The sequence below is a fragment of the Mirounga leonina genome, unplaced genomic scaffold, assembly GCF_011800145.1.
Source record: "Mirounga leonina isolate KUSES-001 unplaced genomic scaffold, KU_Mleo_1.0 Mir_175, whole genome shotgun sequence".
NCBI lineage: Eukaryota > Metazoa > Chordata > Mammalia > Carnivora > Phocidae > Mirounga > Mirounga leonina.
Genome location: NW_023270453.1, coordinates 35,337,706 through 35,363,699, shown reverse-complemented (window position 1 = coordinate 35,363,699; position 25,994 = coordinate 35,337,706). Strand labels below are relative to the sequence as shown.

Below are 25,994 nucleotides of genomic sequence, written 5' to 3'. Positions count from 1 at the left end.
TTAGAGGTAGTTTGGGGAGAATCAGATGTTAGCATTGCCCTGCAGAGATCTGTCAGTTTGTTGGATGGGCCCCCGAAGATAACAGGCTACCAAAAGAGGAAGGAAACATGGAGGGGTGAGTATGCTAAACTGTGAATGACTGCTATAGCTGTGGCTTTCTGGTTTGCCACTCTGATTTTAGTGCTAATTAAATCGGTAGTCACATCTTCAAAATAGAAATAAAAAATGATGGCCTACATAGAAGGAACCTCATCAAGAGAATGCTGTGTAACTGTGCTGTGTTTTTCTAGAATTTGTTCTACTTTTTTTGAATGATCCCACAGGCTGGATAAGTGTAATACAAGCTAACTGGTATTTTAATTACAGATCACTAAGCAGTTTTGAATCTGGAGAATTTGTTGAGTGTACTGAGCAATTAGAATTGTTACCAGGAGAAAATATCAATCTACTTGCTGGAGGATCAAAAGAGAAAATAGGTATTTGAAATAATAATCTTAGAATTAAGTATTTTATAGACAAGTTGCTCAAGATGTTTGGCTTAGTATTTTACTGGAAAATGTGGAAGTTTTTGTACATTTATTTTGGAGCAGAATCATATGTTAAGGAACATCTTTAGGTCTGTTTTACTTATATTTGATTTGGCAAATAAAAACAATGTAAGTAAAATTAAACTAAAAAAAGGCTATTGTAAGACTTTGAGATTTATCTAGCCACGTTTGAAAAAGTTTAAGTAGTCTTTAAGCTAAATATTTTTCTTGACCTTTTACTGTGGTTCATTAACTTTCTTACCACAACTGAACATTATGTAAAATATTACACTAACGTTAGTATGGTGAGTAGTTTGTGTGTTAGTATTGAGTTGCTAGATTCAGTAAGGTTTGCAAAGTAGGGCTAGATTTGCCCTTTTAAATGTAGTAGGTTGATTTGCTGATTTTGGAACTTTGGAAATCAGCTGTTTTGAGGCAGGTCTGAGATATAATTTGAATGTGGACTGTATTTTTTACATAGCTATCAGAAATGCTTAATCATAGTGTTCAACTACCTGCATTTAAATATGAAAGAATGTTTTCATTGGTGATAACTTTTTAATACTGTCAAAATATCTTATCACTCTTAACACATTAAAAGCAAATTAACTTCACGGAATTTATTTAACTTCTATAGATATGAAAAAACTGCTTCCTAATATGTTAAGTCCGGATCCAAGGGAACTTCAGAAATCCATTGAAGTTCAGTTGTTGAGAAGTTCTGTTTGTCTGGCAACCGCTTTAAACCATATAGAACAAGATCAGAAGTGGCAGTCCATAACTGAGTAAGTTTAATCCTAAAGAGGTTGGTGTGCACTATGTATACCATATGGTAAATGTATGTCCTTTGGGGAGGAGTCGATTACGTGATCACTACAATGTTAGTCATGATAGCTTCATTTTAGTTGTAGAAGTCATATGACACAAGAATGCCACTTGGCAACATATATAGAAGTTGAAACTAACTAAACTGTAGAAATCCCCAGAAGCATGTCTTGACTTGCTTATGTAATTTTACTAAAGGGCAGGCAGCTCCTCTTCCTTCCTCCTCTTTGGATGCCACTATAGTAGCATCTTACCAAACCATCTTATCCCTTCAGTGATTACCAGGTTGGAAAATCTCATTTATTAATTGACAGTGAATATTTTGTTTCAGAAATGTGGTAAAGTACTTGAAGCAAACCTCCCGCATAGCTATTGGACCACTGAGACTTTCTACTTTAACAGTTTCACAGTCTCTGCCAGTTCTAAGTACCTTACAGCTGTATTGCTCTTCTGCTTTGGAGAACACAGTTTCTAACAGACTTTCAACAGAGGTGTGTATGTGTGTATCCTTATCAGGATGTTCTTCTGAACATTAATAGGCATTCGTGTAGAAAAAAAAATTTTTTTTAAGATTTATTTATTTGAGAGAGAGAGAGCGTGGAGAAGGCGCAGAGGGAGAGAATCTCAAGCAGACTCCCCGCTGAGCCTGGAGCCCAGCTTAGGGCTCAATGCCACACCTTTGAGATCATGACCTGAGCCAAAACCAAGAGTCAGATACCCAACTGACTGAGCCACCCAGGTGCCCCAAGATTTTTTTTGACTTTTTAAAGTAGCATTTGCTGGACAAGCTAGTAAACCCAGAAATCTAAAATGTCACTTTTAGGCACATTTTCATTTGAGAAGTGTGTGAGGCAGATGGAGGAACCTAAGATATGTCATTTCAAGGATGGCTAATTGCTTAATTTTTTTCTTTTTTTTTTGGAAGAAGGGTTGGTGTATATAAATATGTTTTCCATTGATGGGTGTTACAAATTTTAGATTTGATTAAAACAAAGACTCTCTTGGGCACCTGGCTGGCTCAGTTGGTAGAGCATGCAGCTCCTGATCTCAGGGTTGTGAGTTCAAGCCCCATGCTGGGCGAAGAGCTTACTTAAAAAAAAAAGTTGATAATAATAATGAAGACACCTCATCTCTTCCAGATAGGGTAAAGTTTAACCAAAGATGGGCCCTTCCCAAGGGAATTATAGTCTATGAGAATCTGCTTATAAAGCCAATAGTTTTATGTTTCTCTGTAATTCAACTTCTTTATAGTAAATATGCTGTGTTTATTTTTTATAAAAGTGTGCTTTATTCAGTATATTGATAAATTGGAATTTTTTTTTTCCTCCAAAACAAAGATTTTGCTCTTACAGTGTCTTTCCTCTTATGATCAGAAGATAGTGAAGAAAGTGGAGAGTTTAATTAGATGAGCCTGGAGTAGTTGGCTTATGGGGGTGCAGCTTACCTCAACCTATGAACATATAAGAGGCTGTTTACATTAAGTAGTTTTGGTTTTTCTCTGGCAGGATTGTCTTATTCCACTCTTCAGTGAAGCTCTGCGCTCATGTAAACAGCATGATGTGAGGCCATGGATGCAGGCATTAAGATATACCATGTACCAGAGTCAATTGTTGGAGAAAATAAAAGGTAATTAGGTTGGTTTTTTAATAGCTTTGATTGAGATATAACTTACACATTTTAAGTGTACAATTCCATGAGTTTTGACACATCTTCACCAGTGTAACCACCAATACAATTAAGATACAAAACATGGATCTTACCCCATAAAGTTTCCTTATGCCTCTTCCCAGTCACCTCTCCCATCTGTCCTGTCCTGGACAACCGCTGATTTGTCTTCTATCACTGTAGATTAGACATGTCTTTTTTTTTTTTTTTTTTTAAGATTTTATATATTTACTTGACAGAGAGAGACAGCGAGAGAGGGAACACAAGCAGGGGGAGTGGGAGCGGGAGAAGCAGTCTCCCCCTGAGCAGGGAGCCCGATGCGGGGCTCGATCCCATGACCCTGGGATCATGACCTGAGCCAAAGGCAGACGCTTAAAGACTGAGCCACGCAGGTGCCCCAGATTAAACATGTCTTTACTAAAGTTTTATATAAATGGAATCCTACAGCTCTCTTGTGTTTGGCTTCTCTTGTTCAGCATTTTATTTTTAAGGTTCCCCTATGTTTTGTGCAGTAGTACTGTGATCCTTCCTGTTGTTGGGTACTGCCCATTCTATGGGTATACCATAATTTATCTCTGGGTCTTTTGGTGGATATTGGAGTTGTTTATTTTAAAATTTGGACTACTATGTATAAAACTGCTATGAAATTCATGTACAGGTCTCTGGGTGGACATATATTTGTGTTTCTCTTGAGTAAATGCCTATGAGTCAAATTGTTGGGTCATATAGTTTAATGTTAAAAATAGTTTGACATTTTCTAGAAAGTGTACATTTCTTCTGGCATCTTCATCCTTGGTAGTGCTGGGTCTTTAATTTTAGTCACTGGCACCAGTGTATAATAGTACCTCATTGTTTTATTTGCATTTTCCTGGTGATTAATGAGATTGAGCATCTTTTCATTTGCATAGTGCCCATTGTATATCTTACTTTGTTAAGTGTTCAAATCCTGCCCATTTTTAATCAAGTCATAGACTTGTTTATTTGTTCTGGATACAAATTCTTTGTCAGATACAATGTACTGTGAATGTTAAGTTTTAAACACTCCAAGTGAATAGAGAAGTAGTACTTGTATATGTATTGGTAGGTCTCTCTTTTTTTTAAGTAGGTCTCATTTTTAAATTTTTAAAATTTTTAAATTTTTTTTTAGTAGGTCTCATTTTTAAGAAAGAACTGTCTGTCATGTTAAAGGGATGCTAGCAATTTACTTTATTGCTTAAAAATTGAAAAGTTGCCAGAATTCTGTAGAAGTTTAGTTGAAAATGTGGTAGCTAAGGTTACTGAATACATTTGTGTATTAAATTTCAAGTAAGGTTTTGCTGGGGTATGGACTTGGATTGCAGAGTGATTGCTGGGAACTGTGATTCACCTGGACCTTCCTTGCCATATACACTTGGGTTGGATCCTTAGCCCAGCATTTGCAAGTGGAAGGACCTAGGGCAAGCCATTAAACTTCTGAGTCACTTTCCTCTTCAGTCATGGGTATTTACTTGCTCAGGAGATTCTTTTTTTTTTTTTTTTTTAAAGATTTTATTTATTTGACAGAGAGATAGTGAAAGCAGGAACACAAGCAGGGAGAGTGGGAGAGGAAGAAGCAGGCTTCCTGCTGAGCAGGGAGCCTGATATAGGGCTCGATCCCAGGACCCTGGATTCATGACCTGAGCTAAAGGCAGACACTTAATGACTGAGCCACCCAGGCGCCCCTGCTCAGGAGATTCTTATAAGGATTACAGGAAATAGCACAGAGCATTGCATATAATAGGACTACAGATATCATCTTCTTTCTCATCCTTCCCTTATTGAACAAATTTTAAAATTGGGAATAAAAAGTCAGTAACCCAGCGGTTATAGTTGGAGACAGAACTCCACTCCTCCTCACTTTTTTTCCTTCTTCAGCAAGTGCTTATGAAGTGTGTGCTTTGTGCCAGGTATTGTGCTCCAAGTTAGGATGTAACGGTGAACAAGACAAGCTTGTTTTCTGCATTCCAGGGACCACAGTGATTCTAAAGTCTAGCAGGGAAAACATCAAACAAGGGACAGCAGTATGGTGTGCTGAGTGGAAGTGCTTGTACATGGCGCTAAAGAACATGCAACAGGGGCACAGATTTAATCCTAGGGATCAATCAGAACAGGATTTGGGGAGGAAGTAACATTTAAGCTGATACTTAAGGGAGGTAGGGATGAGATGGAAGGCAGTAGACTGGTTGGAAAAAAATATGTGAAGGCCAGCAGCATTAATGAAAGATTCTTAGGTGACAGTTTGCCTAAGGGAGAGTGGGAAGAGAGGAAGCTGAAGGAGATTGAGATTGGACTGAAATGCAAGACATCAGTGCCTTTCAAGGCAAATTCAGAGGAGTTGGGGTTTTGTCAGAGGGGCGGTGGGAAGCCATCAAAGGGAAGTTTTAAGTGTTCATATTTACCTTTGTGTGAGATATTTCATTTGCCGGTTGGAGAATGGACCAGAAGAGGATAAGACTGGGGGCAGAGGGACCAGTTAGGCTGAAGTTCCTGCTAAAGGTAACCCAGGTAGTGGCAGTAGGGATAGAAAAAATAGATACGATATATGGGCTGCAAGTGGAGTCTTAAGATGACTGGCAGGCACCTGCTCAGGTAGCCAGGTTGATCATATGCCTTTCCTTGAGAAAGGAATAACAGGAGAAGGAAGTAGAAGGTTTGGAGGGTGGTAGAAAATGGATTCCACTTGACACAGGTTAAAAGTGCCCTTTAAATACCTGAGTATAGGTGACTGGTAAGCAGGTGGGACTCAGATGTCAGATCTGGCTAGAGATAAAGATTGAAGAGTAATCAGCATTTATATGGTAATTGAAGCTACAGGAGCAGATGATATTGTCCAGGGAGAATATGCAGAGTAAGAAGAGTAGAGAGCCTAGGACCGACCCTGAGGAACACCAGTTTTAATGGATAGGTAGTGGATGAGAAGGAGACTGAGGATGCTTCGGAAAGGTAGGAGTGAACCAAGAGAGAATGGCATGATAGAAGGGCAGAGGGTACTTAACACAACAAGAGAGAGATGGTCTGGCCTTATTCTCTTTCCCCACCCTTTGGCCTAGCCTCTACTAAAAAGATCTAGAAACTGAAAAGCTGATTTCTTGTAGTGAATGATTTTTACTTTGCTTCATCGTTCGCTTACATTTATTTTTAAACAAACATGTACTGTTTATTGTATGCCAAGTACTGTGCTAGCTGCTAGGGATTTAAAGATAATGAAAAATGAGTTACCTTTATTTAGGGAGTTGGTAGGGAAGGGAAAATGGCTGGGGAAGAATTTTTGGCCATGTGTCTGTGCAGTCTGGGTTAGACCAATCAAGGACTAATGAAATGTTTTCTTTTCTCCAGAACAAACAGTTCCAATTAGAAGCCATCTCATGGAATTAGGTCTAACAGCAGCAAAATTTGCTAGAAAACGAGGGAATGTTTCACTTGCAACAAGACTGCTGGCACAGTGTAGTGAGGTTCAGCTGGGAAAGACTACTACTGCACAGGATTTAGTCCAGCATTTTAAAAAACTATCAACTCAAGGTCAAGTGGATGAAAAATGGGGACCTGAACTTGACATTGAAAAAACCAAATTGCTATATACAGCAGGTTAGTAAAATGAACTGTGGTTAATGTCTGACTGAAATGAAAATCGTGTATGAAAATGTGTATGCTGTAAGGCAATATTAGAAAAGCTGACTTTTTTTCAGCTGTGGCAGAGTATTTGCATCTTGAACAATAAATTACCTGTAATTGACTTACCTTTGTAATTTGGTGCTTTTAGACCGGTAATTTTGTTATAGTGTGTCAAAGTAAGAGATGTATCTAGAGATCATTGATTACCACCGAATTTACATTGTTACTTTACCCTGAAATACTGTTAATCACTTACATATAAGGCTTCTAAGGGCTGGTTTTTGGTTTCCTATAGGCCAGTCAACACATGCAATGGAAATGTTAAGTTCTTGTGCCATATCTTTCTGCAAGTCTGCCAAAGCTGAATATGCAGTCGCCAAGTCAATTCTGACACTGGCTAAATGGATCCAGGCAGAATGGAAAGAAATTTCAGGGCAGCTGAAACAGGTTTACAGAGCTCAGCAACAGCAGAACTTCACAGGTCTTTCTACTCTGTCTAAAAACATACTTGCTTTAATAGAACTGCCATCTGTTAATACAATGGAAGAAGAGTATCCTCGGATTGAGAGCGAATCTACAGGTAGGCTTTCTTTATTTTACTAGCTTTAAAATACCAATTTTAGAAGTTATTTCTCCACTGGTTTTAAAGTTTACAGTGTTAAGCTGGCTGTAACTTGCCGCAAAAATTGTTTGCATGGAAATTTAGTATACTAAACCATCTGGAAGTAACTAAAACACATTTCTTTAGTATTTAATGCCACTGTGGAAGTCACCTAACTCTGTTGACTTCTGGCCTTCCCAAGCCACAGTGCTTTTATGGACTTGGATGTTTTTGCCGGCAAGAAGGTCCTGCTCCAGATACCTAAATTCCACCTCACACTGGAAGGAGCAAGAAAGATACACGATAGTTGCCTGTGGTCTCCTTGGCTCCTAGAGCACAGAAACTCTAGGAGATGAAAGTTTCACATTCTGACACTAGTGCTAGTAATAGAAAGGTACTTGACAAATAGGGTAGTTCACTCAGTGTTGTTCTGTCCAGGTTTTACAGAGTGGGAGATAGTTAACCTCTTTGCTGATGAGAATATACTTTCATTTTTGTTGTAATGAAGCCGAGGATTTAATTATTTAGGTTGGTCTTATAAAATAATTATAATCTATGTAATTTACAGTCTTGATATTCATAAGGGATGTGTCCTGTGATTATTATAAATCTTGGCAAATGGCATTTTAGCAGGTGTGAATAAAGATATTTACCTCATGAATTTTTTGACTGAATGAGATTGTATACTGATCACCTATATATTATTTTTGCCAGAATATTCAAGCTTAGCCTAATCGTGAGGAAAGAGCCAGTCATATCTAGAATTCAAGACATTGTACAACACACGTGACGCCTGTGTTGTCATGAGAGAGATTTATGCGGTTTACAGGGTGATAATTTAAGCTGACTTGTGAAGCTGAGTGATTGATTTCGATCAATTTCAGTTGATTTCAAAAGCATAGTAAAAATGTGTTCTTTGATCAAATTTTACTGTAGTATTCTGGAACTTAGTAATAGCTTACAGAAAATAAATCCCTAAAATGTTGGTAGGAATGCCATTTGAAATTTATGAATGTAATATTGCTGAGTCCTTTCATATATATATATATTTTTTTGTCCATTATGGCAGTGCATATTGGAGTTGGAGAACCTGACTTCATTTTGGGACAGTTGTATCACCTATCTTCAGTACAGGCACCTGAAGTAGCCAAATCCTGGGCAGCATTGGCTAGTTGGGCTTATAGGTGGGGCAGAAAGGTGGTTGATAATGCCAGGTATGTATGTTGAAATGTGTAATTTATTTACTGCATTACAGGATAGAGATTTGAAATGTCTGCTGACAAGTTTTGGTAGCTGGAACCAGTGACTTGTTTATTTTTATAGTCAGGGAGAAGGTGTTCGTCTGCTGCCTAGAGAAAAATCTGAAGTTCAGAATCTGCTTCCAGACACTATAACTGAAGAAGAAAAAGAGAGAATATATGGTATTCTTGGACAGGCTGTATGTCGCCCAGCGGGGATTCAGGCAAGGGAAACATCATACGGTCTTTGGGAGAAATGGTGTCAAGATCACTGTTTTAATTCATTGATTTTGAAGAGGTTGATCCATGTATACTTGATTAAAATTTGAATGGGGTTTAGGCAATTACTGTTACAAATGAAAACTTGGGAGTTTTAAGATGAAAGTGAGTTATGATACTTCTCTAAGAATGTAATCTTGAAAAATCATTTCCTTAAGGTCCTGTTACAATAGGTGAAGTTTGTTTTATGTGAATTAAATTTCTCTTTTAATTGTTGTTTTGATCAGAAATTAGGTTCTTAACACTAGCTTGTGGCCTTTCAAAGTATACCAGTGCCTGAAAACCACCCCAGATACTCTGAGTGGGAAGTGGTTGTATGTATTTAAGCTTACTCGGTGATTCTAATTCATAGCCAGAGTTGAAAACTAGTAGACTAAATGAGCTGTAGGATTTATTCTCTCTCAGCTCAGAGTTCTATTAATTCTAGAATGTTAGAGCTATTGAGTTTTTAGATAGACTTTAAAAGTTTGGATTTTATTTCATAGGCTAAACTGTACTGACTCATCTTGCTCTAGACCAGCATGTGTCATGTCTGCCAGAGCTGGCGTTATGTATGTGCCCATTACTTTAAAGAGAGGAAAGTCTGTTGTGAGTGAATTCTGTATACATTCAAGCCTCGAACAGATTACATTTAATGTTCTGCAAGCAGAATATTTACTGTAACTTAGAAGCATTTAAAGTACCAAAAAAAAAAAGATCTTACATCCTTCATTAGCTACATCAGTAGATACATCATAGAGGAGCATAATGAATATGATTTAGCATGTATGAAACTAAACGTGAAGTAATTTTTCATAAATGAGAAAGATGCTTTCATAGGATAGGAAAATCATGTACCCCCCCCTTTTCTGTTTGTGTTAAAAAAATAACAATTTATGCCCCAATTTTCTTCAGGATGAAGATATAACGCTTCAGATAACAGAAAGTGAAGATAATGAGGAAGATGACATGGTTGATGTTATCTGGCGTCAGTTAATCTCAAGTTGCCCATGGCTTTCAGAACTTGATGAAAGTGCAACAGAAGGAGTTATTAAAGTGTGGAGAAAGGTTGTAGATAGAATCTTCAGCCTGTACAAGCTGTCTTGCAGCGCATATTTTACTTTCCTTAAACTCAATGCTGGTCAGGTGGGTAGCACGGTGTTCGGTTCTAAGAAAATGTACTTGACATTTCTTTCCTAGCGGACGAAAACGGTATTCTTATTTCTGCCTTTCACCTTTCCCCCTTAGATTCCTTTAGATGAAGATGACCCTAGGCTACATTTGAGTCACAGAGCAGAGCAGAGTACTGATGATGTGATTGTGATGGCCACACTGCGCTTGCTCAGACTGCTCGTCAAACATGCCGGCGAGCTTAGGCAGTATCTGGAACACGGCTTGGAGACAACACCTACTGCTCCATGGAGAGGTAATGGTCTAAATAAAATGTTTCAGGAAAACTTATTTCTGAGAAGGGTAGGATATATAAGACTATAAACATGCATAGTAGTTTCTTTATGTTTATTATTTTAATGTGTTACAGAATACCTACATTAGTTAGTAGGACACCATGAACTGCATGTGACATACTCTTCTCTCTCACCTTTCAGAGAACTAGAAGGGTGACAGGCAGGACCTTTATGGATACAAAATGAATTTTGGAGACAGTGGTGAAAATAAGTTTCAAAAATTTTTGTATGCCCTTTGTTAAAAATTATCTCTGTCTGTCTTTTACAGGCATTCATAGAAAATACATTTTGCCAGAACATTGTTGAATTGCTCTGCATTTTGGTTATAGATCTAACCAAACTTGGAAAACAAGAACTATTGTTAGGTTCTTTGTTAACACAGGGAGAAATTTGAGGCCCTTAAAACTGATTCTGACACACATGACGTTTTATGCTTTTGCATCTACTATGTTGACAGTTTTTAATAACTTTAAAGTATCCTTCTTTCTTCTTATCCTGAAGGAATTATCCCACAGCTTTTCTCACGCTTAAACCATCCTGAAGTATATGTGCGCCAAAGTATTTGTAACCTTCTCTGCCGAGTGGCTCAAGATTCCCCGCATCTCATATTGTACCCTGCAATAGTGGGTACCATATCACTTAGTACTGAATCGCAGGCTTCAGGTATGGAATATTAAAATACTGCTACTTTAAGTATAAATTATTTTGCAGATAATGTCTGTTAGGTAAATTTTTTTCAGCTGTTAACAGAGTTGATGGAGTTTGTGGTTTTTTTCAGTAATAATAATTATTGTTTATTGAGGTAGTAACTGCTATGTCCAGCACGAGGGGATGTATTTTACACATGCTCCTCAGTCTCACAGTAACCCATTTAGGCTTAGAGAAATTGAGTCCGTGCTCTCAGGTTCACCGATGAGCTGAGTAAATAGTAGATAAGGATGAAACCAAGCTCTAGACTCTGGCTGCGAGAAAACTCTGTTGAGACTCATTTTTTTCATTTATCTTCCATTTGCTTATAATATTAATAAATATAAAAGCTTACCTTGTGAAAAGGCAGAATGTCCATGATCTTTGGTTAATTTAATGCATGGGAGGCAAATTAGTTAAGTGAGGGCTGGAGTCAGATAGATTACCAATGTTTTGGATGTGAGGGCGATCTGGCTGCGACATCTGTCACCCCATTGATCGCCAGGGTTGATTACCAATGTTTTCCTTAACTCGACATATGCGCAGAGGAGAAAATCCAAAGTGTACCCTAATTCTTCCATTTTCTTATAGGAAATAAGTTTTCCTCTGCAATTCCAACTTTGCTTGGCAATATTCAAGGAGAAGAGTTGCTGGTTTCTGAATGTGAGGGAGGAAGCCCTCCTGCTTCTCAGGATAGCAATAAGGATGAGCCTAAAAGTGGATTAAATGAAGACCAAGCCATGATGCAGGATTGCTACAGCAAAATTGTAGATAAGCTGTCCTCTGCAAACCCAACTATGGTGTTACAGGTACAAAACACAATTCGTATGTTTTTAAACAATTTTTATTATATACCCCTCTCCCCCAAAAAACAACCTAAAAACAAAACCCATAAAAACTGTCATGGAAATGATATTTGAAGAACAAAAAGGCTTTTGGAATAATCGAAATTGGCTTTACAATTCAGTATTGGTTTTATAAATCTATGTTTACAGAATTAGTAATCAAGGTTCTCTGATTGAATAATGAACAAAAAATGCACACACGGAACTTGTAGTTTCTAGTGTTTGCAAAACTGCTGTGTGTGAATTTGTAGACTACGAGCATATTTGGATGTACTATATGTGCAGGTTCAGATGCTTGTGGCTGAGCTGCGCAGGGTTACTGTTCTCTGGGATGAGCTCTGGCTGGGAGTTCTGCTACAGCAACACATGTATGTCCTGAGACGGATCCAGCAGCTGGAAGATGAGGTGAAGAGAGTCCAGAACAACAATACCTTACGCAAGTATGTTTTCATACACTTTTACTCTGAAAATGAAGCTATCCCCAACCCCCCTTTTTAATGTAAAATATACAAAACATAAAACTTGTTATTTTAACCAATTTTAAGTGTATAATTGAGTCACGTTAAGTTTACAGTGTTGTGCAACCATCACTACTGTTCATTTCAGGAACTTACTCATCCCAAACATAAGCTCTGTACCCACTAAACACTAACTCTCCATTGCCCCTTAACCCTAGTGCCTTTTTACCACTACTCTACTTTTTGTCTCTGTGAATTTGACTACTCTGGTTACCTCATGTAAGTGGAATCAAAGTTATTTTTCCCTTTGTGTCTAGCTAATTTCACTTAGCATGTTTTGAAGGTTCATCCATGTTGTAACATGTATTAGAATTTCCTTCCTTTAGCACTGAGTCATCGTGGGTCATAGTGTTACTCTATGTTTAACTTATGGGGGAACCACTAGCCTGTTTTCCTGCACCACTTTACATTCCCACCAAAAGTGCACGAATGTTCCAGTATCTCCATATCTTCGCCAGTATTTGTTATTTCTTGTTTTTTAATATAGTAGCCATCCTAATGGATATGAAGTGGTATCTCATTGTGGTTTTGACTTGCATTTCTCTAACAACTAATGATGTTGAGCATCTTTTTGTGTGCCTTTTGATCATTTGAATATCTTCTTACATGAAATGTCTATTCAAGTCTTTTTCCCATTTTTGAATTGGGTTGTTTGGGGAGGTTTTGTTGTTTGATTTAGGAGTTCGCTCTGTATTCTGGATATTAACCCCTTTCAGATATATGATTTGCAAATATTTTTTCCCATTTTGTGCATTCTTTTCGCTCTCTCAATAGTGTCTTTTGTTGCTAGTAACCCCGTTTTTCTGTTTTTTTCTTTGTTGCCTATGCCTTTATGCCATACCCAAGAAATCATTGCTAAAGTGTCCAGAAGCCTTTCCCCTACATTCTTTCCTTTTTTTTTTTTTTTTTAAGATTTTATTTATTTATTTGACAGAGAGACAGTGAGAGAGGGAACACAAGCAGGGGGAGTGGGAGAGGGAGAAGCAGGCTTCCCGCGGAGCAGGGAGCCCGATGCGGGGCTGGATCCCAGGACCCTGGGATCATGACCTGAGCCAAAGGCAGACGCCTAATGACTGAGCCACACAGGCGCCCCTCCCTCACATTCTTTCCTAAGAGTCTTAGGTCTTAAGGTCTTTGATCCAATTTGAGTTATTTTTTTACATGATAGTATAAGACTTCATTCTTTGCAAGTGGATACCTAGTTTTCTCAGCGCCGGGTGTTGAAAAGCTGCCTCTTTCATGTGCTGGATATTTTTACAATGCTGCGTTTTAAGTTATTGTGCTGATATTTTATTTATTTTAGCTTATTCTTTGGTACTGTTTACTTACACTAGATGCATTTAAACTCTTCCATGTTTGTAAAACTCTCGATGTCTTCCTGGTCAGGGAAGAGAAAATTGCAATCATGCGGGAAAAGCACACGGCTTTGATGAAGCCCATTGTGTTTGCTTTGGAGCATGTAAGGAGTATCACTGCAGCCCCTGCAGAAACACCTCATGAAAAGTGGTTTCAGGATAACTATGGGGAAGCAATTGAAAATGCTCTTGAAAAGCTGAAGACACCGTCAAATCCTGCAAAGCCTGGAAGCAGCTGGATTCCATTTAAAGAGGTACAGAAAAATCTCAAGGATGCTACTAAAATGGGAAATTCCGTATGAGATACAAAATTTGAATATGGGGACTCTCCTTACTTGGAATGTGAAAGATTTTGTAGGTCCATGGAAGGCAGCCTATGACCAGTTGCTTATAAGGAATGTGAAGAGAGGTATTTTTATCATTTTGAGAATTTGGGAGCTAATGGGCCTAGGGCAGCAAACTTTTAATCTATAGAGGGTTCACACTAGGAAGAATATACTGTAAGAAATTAGTTAAGGAAGGGGTCTGGTCTTGAACTAAATATTGATGGCTTGCTTTTTGTCTTCATAAAAGATTACAAAATTTAATCTTCTACCTATATAGCCTTTCTTAGGGGTGAGTATTAAGTATTTCTAACAGACAAAATATTCACATACAGCAACATCAATATTTATAAGTCACTGTTTGAAAATCAGTTCTGCATAGGCTATTTGGGGATGATTAGCATATTTAAATATTTGAGAATCCTTATCTTTTTTTTTTAAGATTTTATTTATTTGAGAGAGAGAGAGCGCACGAGAGCGAGCCAACAGGAGTAGGGGGCAGAGGGAGAGGGAGAAGCAGGCTCCCAATGGAGCAGGGAGAACAATGTGGGGCTCGATCCCAGGACCCCGGGATCGTGACCTGAGCTGAAGGCAGACAGTTAACTGACTGAGCCACCCAGGCACCTGAGAATCCTTATCTTCTATGTTGTGGTCCCCTTAATCTGTATTTACTTTGGTTTTTATCTGGTATAGCAACAGCACCATTATTTGGGGAACCTATTTATTACCTTGTAGCTTTCTCTTTTTTATCCTTTCTTTCTCTGTCCCTTACCTTTATTGCTCCTGATTTCCTTACTTTAGCAATGAGAAAACTATTCAAAGGTACAGTGTAGAAACAAAGAGTACACCTGACTTTAACTAGTAAATACCATCCAGAGGAAACTAGAACAAATGCTAAATTCATAGTATATAGCTAGAAGCAGAAGACTAGAACACTAACATGAAGGATGAAGTTTATTGTGTGTGGCCTAGCCAAAACTTGTCTGCTTGCATTCCAACAGCAGTTTCTTGCTTCTTTGTCTCCTTTTCAATAAATCAACTAAGAAAACCAGAGGAAGAGATAAGAGGAATACTTAAAAAAAAAAAAAGTTATTTATTGATGAATTTCTAAAAGATGTATTTAGTTTCTGCCTGTTTCTAAACTTCACATAAATGAGACCTTACATATATACATATGTCTGTATATATATGTCCTTTATTCCATAATTGATGGATCAGCATTAGGATTTTATGATTCATCCCTATTTTGTATACAGCTGAACATTGATATATTATGGGAAAATGCTACAGTTTATCCATTGTGTCCTGTCTGTGGCTACTTGGGGTGTTTCCAGTTGTCTTTTTCCTTTTATGGAACAAAGCTCACTGAAGATTGAAAAAACATTTTTCACATGAAAGCAGAGCTCAGAATTAATTCAGGAGCACATTATTAAGTTAGCTAAGTAGCGATACAACTGTACATGCGATCCACTCCCTATGAATTATTAGAAGGGGTTGTGGTGTTAATTCTGCATACTTCAAGTGGTCAGAGCTCTAAAATGTTACCAACTTTTCAAGTGGCTTCTAAGAGTGTGTCAACTTGACACCCAGCAGCTGTCAGTTTTATCTTTTGCTCTGCTGTAAGGACTTAATTGATTTGTTTTGGCATTTATAAAACGTAGCTTAACATGGGGAATTAGCTTGCTACCAGCCCTGAATTTTGTGATCACAGCAGTGCTTTCCTTCCATCTGCTGTGATTGCATTGGTTGTTTGGACAGAGAAAAAGAGACAGGTCTGAACAAAGTAGAAATCACCTAGGTCATATCAGCACACCAGTATTTCCTCTCTCAGGATGGCCCAAGTATGTAACGTGAAATTAAATTTAGGAACTACAATACGAGATTTCTGTATTGGTATTTTAAGTTTACTTTTATGCCAAATTGAATGTGGAAGAAAGTTAAGTGTTGCAGTGATAACGTAAACCTGTTTTTCCCCATCTTATAAATATAGATAATGCTGAGTTTGCAACAGAGAGCACAGAAACGTGCAAGTTATATCTTGCGTCTTGAAGAAATCAGCCCGTGGCTGGCTGCCATGACTAACACTGAAATTGCTCTTCCTGGAGAAGTGTCAGCTAGAGACACTGTCACAATCCACAGTGTGGGCGGAACCATCACCATCTTACCTACCAAAACCAAGCCAAAGAAACTTCTCTTTCTAGGGTCAGATGGCAAGAGCTATCCTTATCTTTTCAAAGGTGGGATTTAAAAGAAGAGCCTTAATTTGATTATGGATGCTTTGGGTATGAATGTGCTGGGAGAGGATTGTTCCAGGTGAATAGCCTGGATTGTCTTGTATCTTCTGTGATTTTGAATGGAAGTGGTTGGAGCCTGTGTAGTAAGATTTTCCATTGCCTCTCGTCTTTTTGTTTAACTTATGCAAGCAAAACTGAGGTACAGCTAATAATTCTAGTATCTAATACCTTGTGACTGAATGGAATGTTCTCTAATGCTCCCATTATGCTCTCCTGGCTCTCAGTTCTTGACTGCTACTGTTGATTGAGAGGAAACACAAAAGTGATACATTTGTAACCCCATACCCACCCCATTTGGTCACCACTCTAGCTACTTTAAATTTTGTTTCCATAGGATTAGAAGATTTACATCTGGATGAGAGAATAATGCAGTTCCTGTCTATTGTGAATACCATGTTTGCTACAATCAATCGCCAGGAAACACCCCGTTTCCATGCCCGACACTATTCCGTAACGCCACTAGGAACACGCTCAGGACTAATCCAGTGGGTGGATGGAGCCACACCCTTATTTGGTCTTTACAAACGATGGCAACAACGGGAAGCCGCCTTACAAGCACAGAAGGTTGATAAATTCAGATATACATGTACTTTTATTTGAATTTCCATAAAAACATATATTAGTCTCTTTCTTGTTCTGTGTGACTCATAGGCTTACTGTACTTGAGCATTTTGGTAAGTTTATAAATGTTACAGAACAGACTTGAAATATTTAGGAAAGTGTTTCTGAGGCACATTTAAATAAAGTTTTAAGAGGTGGAAACGGTGACATTTGGTTAATCTTATTCTAGACAAATACAGGGGGAGCAGGTAGGGTGGTAGTGTGGTTGTTAATCAGTAAGTTGATATTTCACATCTTAATGATTTTTTTATTGGGCTTACTAGGGGTCTTTTTTTTTTATATTTTAAAGATTTTATTTGAGAGAGAGAGCGTGCACGAGAGAGAAAATGGGAGGGAGAGGCAGAGGGAGAAGGAGAGGCAGACTCCCTGCTGAGCAGGGAGCCCATGTGGGGCTCCATCATGGGATCACAGGATCACAGACAGGACCCCGGGATCATGAGCCAAGAAGGTGGACACTGAACCGACTTGAACCACCCAGGCGCCCCCTAGGGTCTTTTAAATTAAGTTTACAAAGAAGAGAGCTTTGAAAACCAGTTTCTTTTAAATTAAGTATGTAAAGAAGAAACAACTTTATATTATATTTAGAGTTAATTACTGTGATGTCATATTTTGTGCCTCTGAAATTTATGATTTTGATTTAGACTAGGGATTTAATTTAGAATTCATTTAGCTAAGCATCTGAGTGCTTAGTATATATGCCAGGAACAGTACTAAGTGCTACAGAAATAAAAATAAGTTTTATACAGTCTCAACCTCAAGAGTCTATATCTAGCCAAAATATTCTAATTATTCTAATTATGGTGGGTATGGGAAGGAGCAAAAGTTTGAAAGGGGTCAAGTTTAAAAAATAAGCATAGGAGACTGCAGAACAATTACTGAGGGTTAAACGAGAGATGGGAATTAGAGAGGGGCTATCAGTTTTTGTCTGAATACTGTTAATTTTATATTGATGATTGAGTCGTAACAGCAAGAATGAAATTTGTGCATAAATTAATGATAAATTTTCAGTAGAATTATAGGTTACAAAGAAGAATGTAAATGTTGAGTTTGAATTGGAGATCAAGAAAATAGAACAGTAGACCAAGTTTTCAATAAAGTGATAGAACTTAAGAGAAAGATAGGTAGGTTGTAAAAAGATGCATAGTCTAGAAGAATTACTTATTTGGTATGTGCAATTTGGCTGGGAAGGTGGAGAATGCCGCTCAAAAACCGGTTTTTAAAATACTATATTCAAAGCAATCTTTATCTTCATTTAAATAAAGTTGATTTTTTTTTTCTTAAAAAATTTTTTTTAAGGCCCAAGATTCCTACCAAACTCCTCAGAATCCTGGAATTGTACCTCGTCCTAGTGAACTTTATTATAGTAAAATTGGCCCTGCTTTAAAAGCAGTTGGGCTTAGTCTGGATGTGTCCCGACGGGATTGGCCTCTTCATGTAATGAAGGCGGTATTAGAAGAGTTAATGGAGGCCACCCCCCCAAATCTCCTTGCTAAAGAGCTTTGGTCATCTTGCACCACACCTGACGAATGGTGGAGAGTCACACAGGTATGTGTTTTGTTTTGGGGCGTAATAAATATTACTGTTTCTTTTGCCTGCTTCCTGTCTAGTCTGTTGTTCACCCTCCTCCTTTTACCCTTCGTCTCACTCCAGACTTGGTAGTTTGAGACCTGTATTCGAGTCTTGCGTTGCACTTACTTTCATAAGGCATGGCCATGAGTGTGAGGGCAGAACAGAGGGGATTATGGATGAAATGAAAAGAAGAATAAAAGCTTGAGAGAGGGAAAAACTAGGGAGGCTGAAAATAGTTGTTTTGTTTTAAATCTAGCATTCGAATACTAAGTAGGACCAACAAGGACCCCAGTGTTGTCTGCTGCTCAGTGCAGAGCCTCTGGGACCACTTGAGCATCCCTGAGGAGTGCTATTTAGGAACGAGGGAGTGGGGTTATAGAATTGCGTGAATTTTGGAGCATCAAACCGTGTTGGAAGGAAATTTGCTGATGGTGTTACAACTTGCTCTCCCCACCCCCTCTCCCCTCTTAGTCTTATGCCAGATCTACTGCAGTCATGTCTATGGTCGGATACATAATTGGCCTTGGAGATAGACATCTGGATAATGTTCTTATAGATATGACGACGGGAGAGGTGGTTCACATAGATTACAATGTTTGCTTTGAAAAAGGTAAAATTAAGTTGGACTTTTACATTTATATGAGGGTCAAATGTTTTTGATAAAAGGACAGAAATATAACAGTTTGTCTTTTCAAGGTAAAAGCCTTAGAGTTCCTGAGAAAGTACCTTTTCGAATGACACAGAATATTGAAACAGCACTGGGTGTAACCGGAGTAGAAGGTGTTTTTAGGCTTTCATGTGAGCAGGTATGCTGTTTCTCTCATACCTTTTAATGTACCTGTTAAATCCTGTGGAATGAAAAAGTACATTTGAATGAGGAAACTTGTGGCAAAACCTGATTTAAAACACCTCTGAAAACAGGTTCTACACATCATGCGGCGTGGCAGAGAGACTCTGCTGACATTGCTGGAGGCCTTTGTGTATGACCCCCTGGTGGACTGGACGGCTGGGGGTGAGGCGGGATTTGCTGGCGCTGTCTATGGTGGAGGTGGCCAGCAGGCTGAGAGCAAGCAGAGCAAGAGAGAGATGGAGCGAGAGATCACCCGCAGCCTCTTTTCTTCCAGAGTAGCTGAAATTAAGGTGAAGGCAATGATAAGTCATCACCATCATTTTACTAGTGTTAACATGTCCATCAAAAAGCTGGGTAAAACTATCCTTTAAAAATATTTTTGAAAGACTGTCCTGTATAATATTGTAAATGTCCGTGAAATAGGGCAATTTGATGTCTTTTTAGTAGGATATGTTCCCATACAAAGACATACAGTATATTGTGTGGCATGGTGGTAACTACATGGTGTTGTTGAGATTTGAGTCTCAGTTTATGGCTATGTGAACTTGAATGCAGTGGTTATCATTATCTGTAAAATACATGTGGTTCTATCACCCCCTCAGGGGTTTAAATAAGAGATTTAAATAGAGTAATATATCCAGGATGTCCATCTAACATGATGCTTGTAGCAGATTTCATCATATCTCACAGTTGACCCTGTAAGAATTTCCCTAATCATAATTACCTTTTTACAGGTGAACTGGTTTAAGAATAGGGATGAGATGCTGGTTGTGCTTCCCAAGCTGGACAGCAGCTTAGACGAATACCTAAGCTTACAAGAGCAACTGACAGACGTGGAAAAACTGCAAGGCAAACTGCTGGAAGAAATAGAGTTTCTAGAAGGAGCTGAAGGAGTGGACCATCCTTCTCACACTCTGCAGCACAGGTTTAAAAGTGTTGAACACTTGTTTCGAAATATATGCCATTAAGGAGAATTTTCATATTTGTGTAAACATTGTCAACTTGAATTAGAATTACTAAGCAGTTTACATAAATGATAGAAGCTCTCCCAAGGACTGCAATTTTGAATTAATACACAGAAATTCACTTAAATTTTCTGCTTTATTATATTAAATTGAAATGTTTGAGTAATTATGGGAGATAAGTAGATATAGTGGTTAGGACATGAACTTGGATTCAGAAAACCTGAGGTTTGGGTTTCTCTCTACAGTTAGTGTCTGAATCCTTACTCATTAGTACAGTGGCAGTTATTTTATCCACTTTGCTGAATTAAGCATTAAACTAAATAGAATGATCTAAGTGGATGACCCTTGTACAGTGCAGGTGCTTGGTAAAGGGTAAATATGCAAGTGCTACACACTGCATGAATCTCTGAGATGAAAGGATCTGTGAAGTATCCATCGTTTACACTAAAGATAACACCTGGCAGGTGTGGTGGGTTTTGAAAATGTGTTATTTAAAATGTTGAGTATAGCTGAGAGAAATATGGGGAAAACCAGAGAAGTAAGGGACATTTGAGCAGTGCCCTCAAGATTGAAAAGGAGCTTACCAGGCAGTCCCAAGTATGAGCAAAATCAAGGTTATGAAAGTACATAGAAGGAAGAAGCAATTTAAGTTTTTTCCCTCCCATTAGGTATTCTGAACATACTCAACTACAGACTCAGCAAAGGGCTGTTCAGGAAGCAATCCAGGTGAAGCTGAATGAATTTGAACAGTGGATAACACATTATCAGGCTGCGTTCAATAATTTAGAAGCAACACAGCTTGCAAGTTTGCTTCAGGAGATAAGCTCACAAATGGACCTTGGTATGGGTTGATTTATCTTAAATACACATGTTGAGCATGTGAGTTTTGTATTTGTGTGTTTATGTGTGGGGTTCTGGTTTGTGCTCCTTTCGACTACTGCTGGTTTGGAATAGTTTCACTGTGATTAATAATTGTCTTTTACCAAAAGGTCCTCCAAGCTATGTGCCAGCAACAGCCTTTCTGCAGAATGCTGGTCAGGCGCACTTGATTAGCCAGTGTGAGCAGCTGGAGGGGGAAGTGGGCGCTCTTCTCCAGCAGAGGCGCTCCGTGCTCCGAGGCTGTCTGGAACAGCTGCATCACTATGCCACCGTAGCTCTGCAGTATCCAAAGGCCATATTTCAGAAACATCGAATTGAGCAGTGGAAGACCTGGATGGAGGAACTCATCTGTAACACCACAGTAGAGCGCTGTCAAGAACTCTACCGGAAGTACGTTGATCACACTTTTCTTGACTTCTCATGGGATTAGATGCAAAGTTGTTTTCAAATTATTATTATCATGTGTGCATAATATTTCATTTTTCTGAAAGAAATAGTTGTTGGATGGAAGCTGAATGGGGTCAGTTTTTTCTTGCTTTTAAGAAGATTTGAGGTCATGTTTTCCCTTTAAGATGGTGTGTTTTTCCTAATTAATTAAAATGTATCCCAGTGTCAGAGTGATGGAATCAGGGTAAAGAGAGCTAAACTCATCTGAACTATCGCTCACTCACAAGTCGTCTGGGAAAATTACTTGAGCTTGAGACTTTTTCTTATCTGTAAAAATGGAAATCATGGTTTCTACTATTTAAGATTTGGGGATCCATCAGAGGCAATATTCTCCAGTGTAAATGGGAACTTTGGGGGCGCCTGGGTGGCTCAGCCAGTTGGGCGTCTGCCTTTGGCTCAGGTCATGATACCGGGGTCCTGGATTGAGACCTGCATTAGGCTCCCTGCTCTGCGAGGAGCTTGCTTCTCCCTCTGCCTCTGCCTCTCTCTCTGTCTCTCATGAATAAATAAATAAAATCTTAAAAAAAAAAAATAAATGGGATGCCTGGGTGGCTCAGTCGTTAAGCATCTGCCTTCAGCTCAGGTCATGATCCCAGGGTCCTGGGATCGAGCCCCGTATCGGGCTCCCTGCTTGGCGGGAAGCCTGCTTCTCCCTCTCCCACTCCCCCTGCTTGTGTTCCCTCTCTCGCTGTGTCTCTCTCTGTCAAATAAAATCTTAAAAAATAATAATAATAATAATAAATAAAATGGGAACTTTCTTTACAAGCAGGAAGTGGTTACATTGTAAACAAGCACCTCTCTCTCTTTGTGTAGATACGAAATGCAGTATGCTCCCCAGCCTCCCCCAACAGTGTGTCAGTTCATCAGTGCCACGGAAATGACTCTGCAGCGTTACGCAGCCGACATCAACAGCCGGCTTATCAGACAAGTGGAACGCTTGAAACAGGAAGCCGTCACTGTACCTGTTTGTGAGGATCAGTTGAAGGAAATTGAACGTTGCATTAAAGTTTTCCTTCACGAGAATGGAGAAGAAGGATCTTTGAGTCTAGCAAGTGTTATTATTTCTGCTCTTTGTACTCTTACAAGGTGAGTTAGCCGACTTTGTACTAAGACCATTTTGTTGTCTCGAAAACATTTATACTTACTGAGATTTCCTGTCCCTTTTGTTTAATGCCAAACTTAAGGTATGCTTTGACTTTCATTTCATTAGTCTAGCCCACTATTAGGCTGCTTTACTTCCTTTCCAAGTTTGAGGTATCTGCTTTTGTGTGTGAGTATAGCTGAGTAGGTTCCAGTGTACAAACCCTTGTTGCATTTAGGCGTAACCTGATGATGGAAGGTGCTGCTTCTAGTGCTGGCGAGCAGCTAGTGGACCTGACCTCTCGGGATGGAGCCTGGTTCTTGGAAGAGCTCTGCAGTATGAGCGGGAACGTCACTTGCCTGGTGCAGTTACTGAAGCAGTGCCACCTGGTGCCACAGGACTTAGACATTCCAAACCCAATGGAAGCTTCTGAGGCAGTTCACTTAGCTAATGGAGTGTACACCTCACTTCAGGTGAGCGCTTTTAAATTAGCTTAAAAATGATAAGTTTGTTTTAGATATTAAACATTGTTTTTATTGCTGGTTCAGAAAAGCAATTTGACTTTTCTGCTTTTAATGTTGCTTAATCTATCATTTAAAGATCAGTGTGACATTTGTAGCCAGAAGTTGGTTACAGTTGCATAAATTTGTTCTTAATGCATGGCATTAAACCTCTAAATGTATAACTTACCTAAAATCAGGAAACATTAAAATATATTTCTCACATATTTATAGGAATTAAATTCAAATTTCCGGCAAATCATATTTCCAGAAGCACTGAGATGTTTAATGAAAGGAGAATACACATTAGAAAGTATGCTTCATGAGCTGGACAGTCTTATTGAGCAGACAACTGACGGCGTTCCCCTGCAGACTCTAGTTGAATCACTTCAGGCCTATTTAAGAAATGCGGCTATGGGACTGGAGGAGGAAACTCATGCTCATTACATCGATGTTGCCAGGCAAGTGAATGGTAGCTGTGACAGAGCTGGGGAAGCCGGATGACAGGTTCTGGGCTCTGTGCTGCAAGTTTAGTTTTAATTTTACAGCAGATAGAATTACTTAAAAATGCTTCTATACAAATCTTATAATTTTTTTATTGTTATTTTACTTATTTATTTTTAAAGATTTTATTTATTTATTCATGAGAGAGGGAGAAGCGGGCTCGTTGCAGGACTCAATTCCAGGACCCTGGGATCATGACCTGAGCCGAAGGCAGATGCTCAACTAACTGAGCCACCCAAGCACCCTATACAGATCTTTTTACAAAGTTTATTTATTTGGGGGGCACCTTGGTGACTCAGTTGGTTAAGTGTGTGCCTTCGGCTCAGGTCATGATTCTGGGGCCCTGGGATCGAGCCCCGCATCGGGCTCCCTGCTCAGCGGGGAGTCTCCTTCTCCCTCTGCCCTCTGCCCCTTCCCACCGGTCGTTATTTCTCTATTAAATCTTTAAAAAATAGTTTATTTATTTGGAAATAATTACAGATTCACAGGAAGTTGTACAATACATGTGTGCAGGGATGTCTTCTGCAGGCTCCATCCTTCCTGCAGTGGTAACATCTTGCATACTATACTTCTGTGGCACCACCACGAAGTGGATGTCGGTACAGTTGACAGAGCTTACTGAGATTTCCCCAGTGACACATGCACTGGGTGTGTAGCTCCACGCAGTTTTATCACATACACACTATACTTTGAGTGTTGTGGTTTCACCATATGTCTGCTACACACACGCAAAGTGGAGTGTGGTATTTTTTAAGCCAGCCCTTGGAACACCATGGAAGCATCTGAGCCAGTTTAGTTAATAGAGTATACACCTCAATTCAGGTAAATGCTTCTAAGTTTGCTTAAACTTTGTAAGTTTGTTTTAGATACTGAACATGGTGTTTTTCATCTCTGAAATCCAGAAAAACAGTTTGACTTTGGAACCTGCAAAGGTTGGGTGGTTCCTCCAGCCATGCGCTATGTCCCTAGCTAAGCTGTAAGCCCCTTTATCTCTGGTGACTTAAGACCTCTTTCTTTGGCATTCTGGTGTCGAGTTTACCCCAGAAAGTATAATTGAGAGAGAAGAAATGGATTGACCTACCACTTCCTCCCGTGAGAAAATTCAAAGAAAAGAAAGTAGAATAGTATAATGAACCTTCATTTTCCCACCTTTGGTAATTATCTACACCTGCTTAAATTGTTTAAATTATTTATGTTGTTTAAATTGTACCACCCCAATTATTTTGAAGCAGGTATCTTTTCATTTTTAAATAGTACAGGAAGTACGTATATCTAAAATATAAACTTATTTTTCTTAATCATGGTGCCGTTACTTCACCTAAAAAGTTAATAATAATTCTTTAATGTTTTCTGTTATCTGCATTCAAAATTTTCCTAAATTTAGGTTTCTTTGTAGTTGTGTCACCATACAGAATAAAAAAAATTAGTAATTATTATAGCATAAACTCAATGTCAGCTAGATGATGATTTAGATTATTTGCACAACAGCTTTATCATTTAAATTTCTAACATTATTTAAAAAGTTAGATGCTAAATCGATACACCTTTCTTTCTCACTAAATTTCAGCTCTCATTTATCTCCCTTTAATATCTAAGTCCGATTTCTCTTACCCTCAAATGGATGATTATTTACTTTTCATGTATGATTTGGGTGACAAACTTCATGCCTCATTCTCTTACAAGCTTGTTTGTACCTTATTTTGGAGTAACTTCAATTATCTCAAGAAAAAAATTGTATACCATCTTGTAGCTCTTTTTTCCATTAGAAATTGCTCTGGTTAGCCTTTTTAAATTCTCTTAATAGTTTTTTAGTTATTTCTGTATGTGTGTGTGATAAAGTTGAAAATCTAGTTAACATTAGTAACATGAACTGATACTAGTTGTAGGTACCAGGAATGCTGTTTTTTTAATTTTTATATAATATGTTCAGAATAGTGTCCGGATACACAAGGCATGGTCCAAGTCTTAAGTTAATGATAACGTACAGGGTGAGTTTCTGAAGACTTACACTCAGTCTGTGCACTATTCAAAAGCAGGTGTGCCACAGACGGCAGGCATTTGAGTTTATGGTGTGTAGTTGACTCTGTCATATATGTGACAGTGAACATACTTGACCATTTTTGCTAAGTCCTCCAGCTTTAGAATTGTGTGGTTTTTGACATTTATTGGGGGTTTGTATTATTTTACATTCTTTGTGTAAAGTGAGACTGTAATATCTTACATAGTTCTTTTTAAAATTGTCATAATTCAGGTTTGCATAAAATTTAATCATGTGAACAATTACTAATACTGAATCGGAACCATTAACTTCACATTGTGATGGCACTACATGTCATTTTATCCTAA

General features: G+C 38.5%; 1 protein-coding gene across 3 annotated transcripts in view; it reads left to right on the top strand.

The window, feature by feature from the left end:
- Positions 1 to 25,994, top strand: part of SMG1 (SMG1 nonsense mediated mRNA decay associated PI3K related kinase) — a 104,371-nt gene that overhangs the window by 60,719 nt on the left and 17,658 nt on the right. For all 3 annotated transcript variants that reach the window (XM_035022360.1, XM_035022359.1, XM_035022361.1), the window contains 26 exons: positions 367 to 476; positions 1,165 to 1,312; positions 1,684 to 1,843; positions 2,858 to 2,978; positions 6,372 to 6,620; positions 6,943 to 7,227; positions 8,318 to 8,462; positions 8,572 to 8,710; positions 9,660 to 9,890; positions 9,993 to 10,170; positions 10,712 to 10,873; positions 11,489 to 11,706; positions 12,028 to 12,182; positions 13,647 to 13,869; positions 15,929 to 16,175; positions 16,567 to 16,796; positions 18,150 to 18,398; positions 18,894 to 19,032; positions 19,119 to 19,228; positions 19,344 to 19,562; positions 20,007 to 20,197; positions 20,906 to 21,078; positions 21,227 to 21,506; positions 22,377 to 22,649; positions 22,883 to 23,117; positions 23,379 to 23,605. In XM_035022360.1, the coding sequence (XP_034878251.1) occupies positions 367 to 476; positions 1,165 to 1,312; positions 1,684 to 1,843; positions 2,858 to 2,978; positions 6,372 to 6,620; positions 6,943 to 7,227; positions 8,318 to 8,462; positions 8,572 to 8,710; positions 9,660 to 9,890; positions 9,993 to 10,170; positions 10,712 to 10,873; positions 11,489 to 11,706; positions 12,028 to 12,182; positions 13,647 to 13,869; positions 15,929 to 16,175; positions 16,567 to 16,796; positions 18,150 to 18,398; positions 18,894 to 19,032; positions 19,119 to 19,228; positions 19,344 to 19,562; positions 20,007 to 20,197; positions 20,906 to 21,078; positions 21,227 to 21,506; positions 22,377 to 22,649; positions 22,883 to 23,117; positions 23,379 to 23,605 (5,097 nt within the window). The remainder of the gene's footprint in view (positions 1 to 366; positions 477 to 1,164; positions 1,313 to 1,683; positions 1,844 to 2,857; positions 2,979 to 6,371; positions 6,621 to 6,942; positions 7,228 to 8,317; positions 8,463 to 8,571; positions 8,711 to 9,659; positions 9,891 to 9,992; positions 10,171 to 10,711; positions 10,874 to 11,488; positions 11,707 to 12,027; positions 12,183 to 13,646; positions 13,870 to 15,928; positions 16,176 to 16,566; positions 16,797 to 18,149; positions 18,399 to 18,893; positions 19,033 to 19,118; positions 19,229 to 19,343; positions 19,563 to 20,006; positions 20,198 to 20,905; positions 21,079 to 21,226; positions 21,507 to 22,376; positions 22,650 to 22,882; positions 23,118 to 23,378; positions 23,606 to 25,994) is intronic.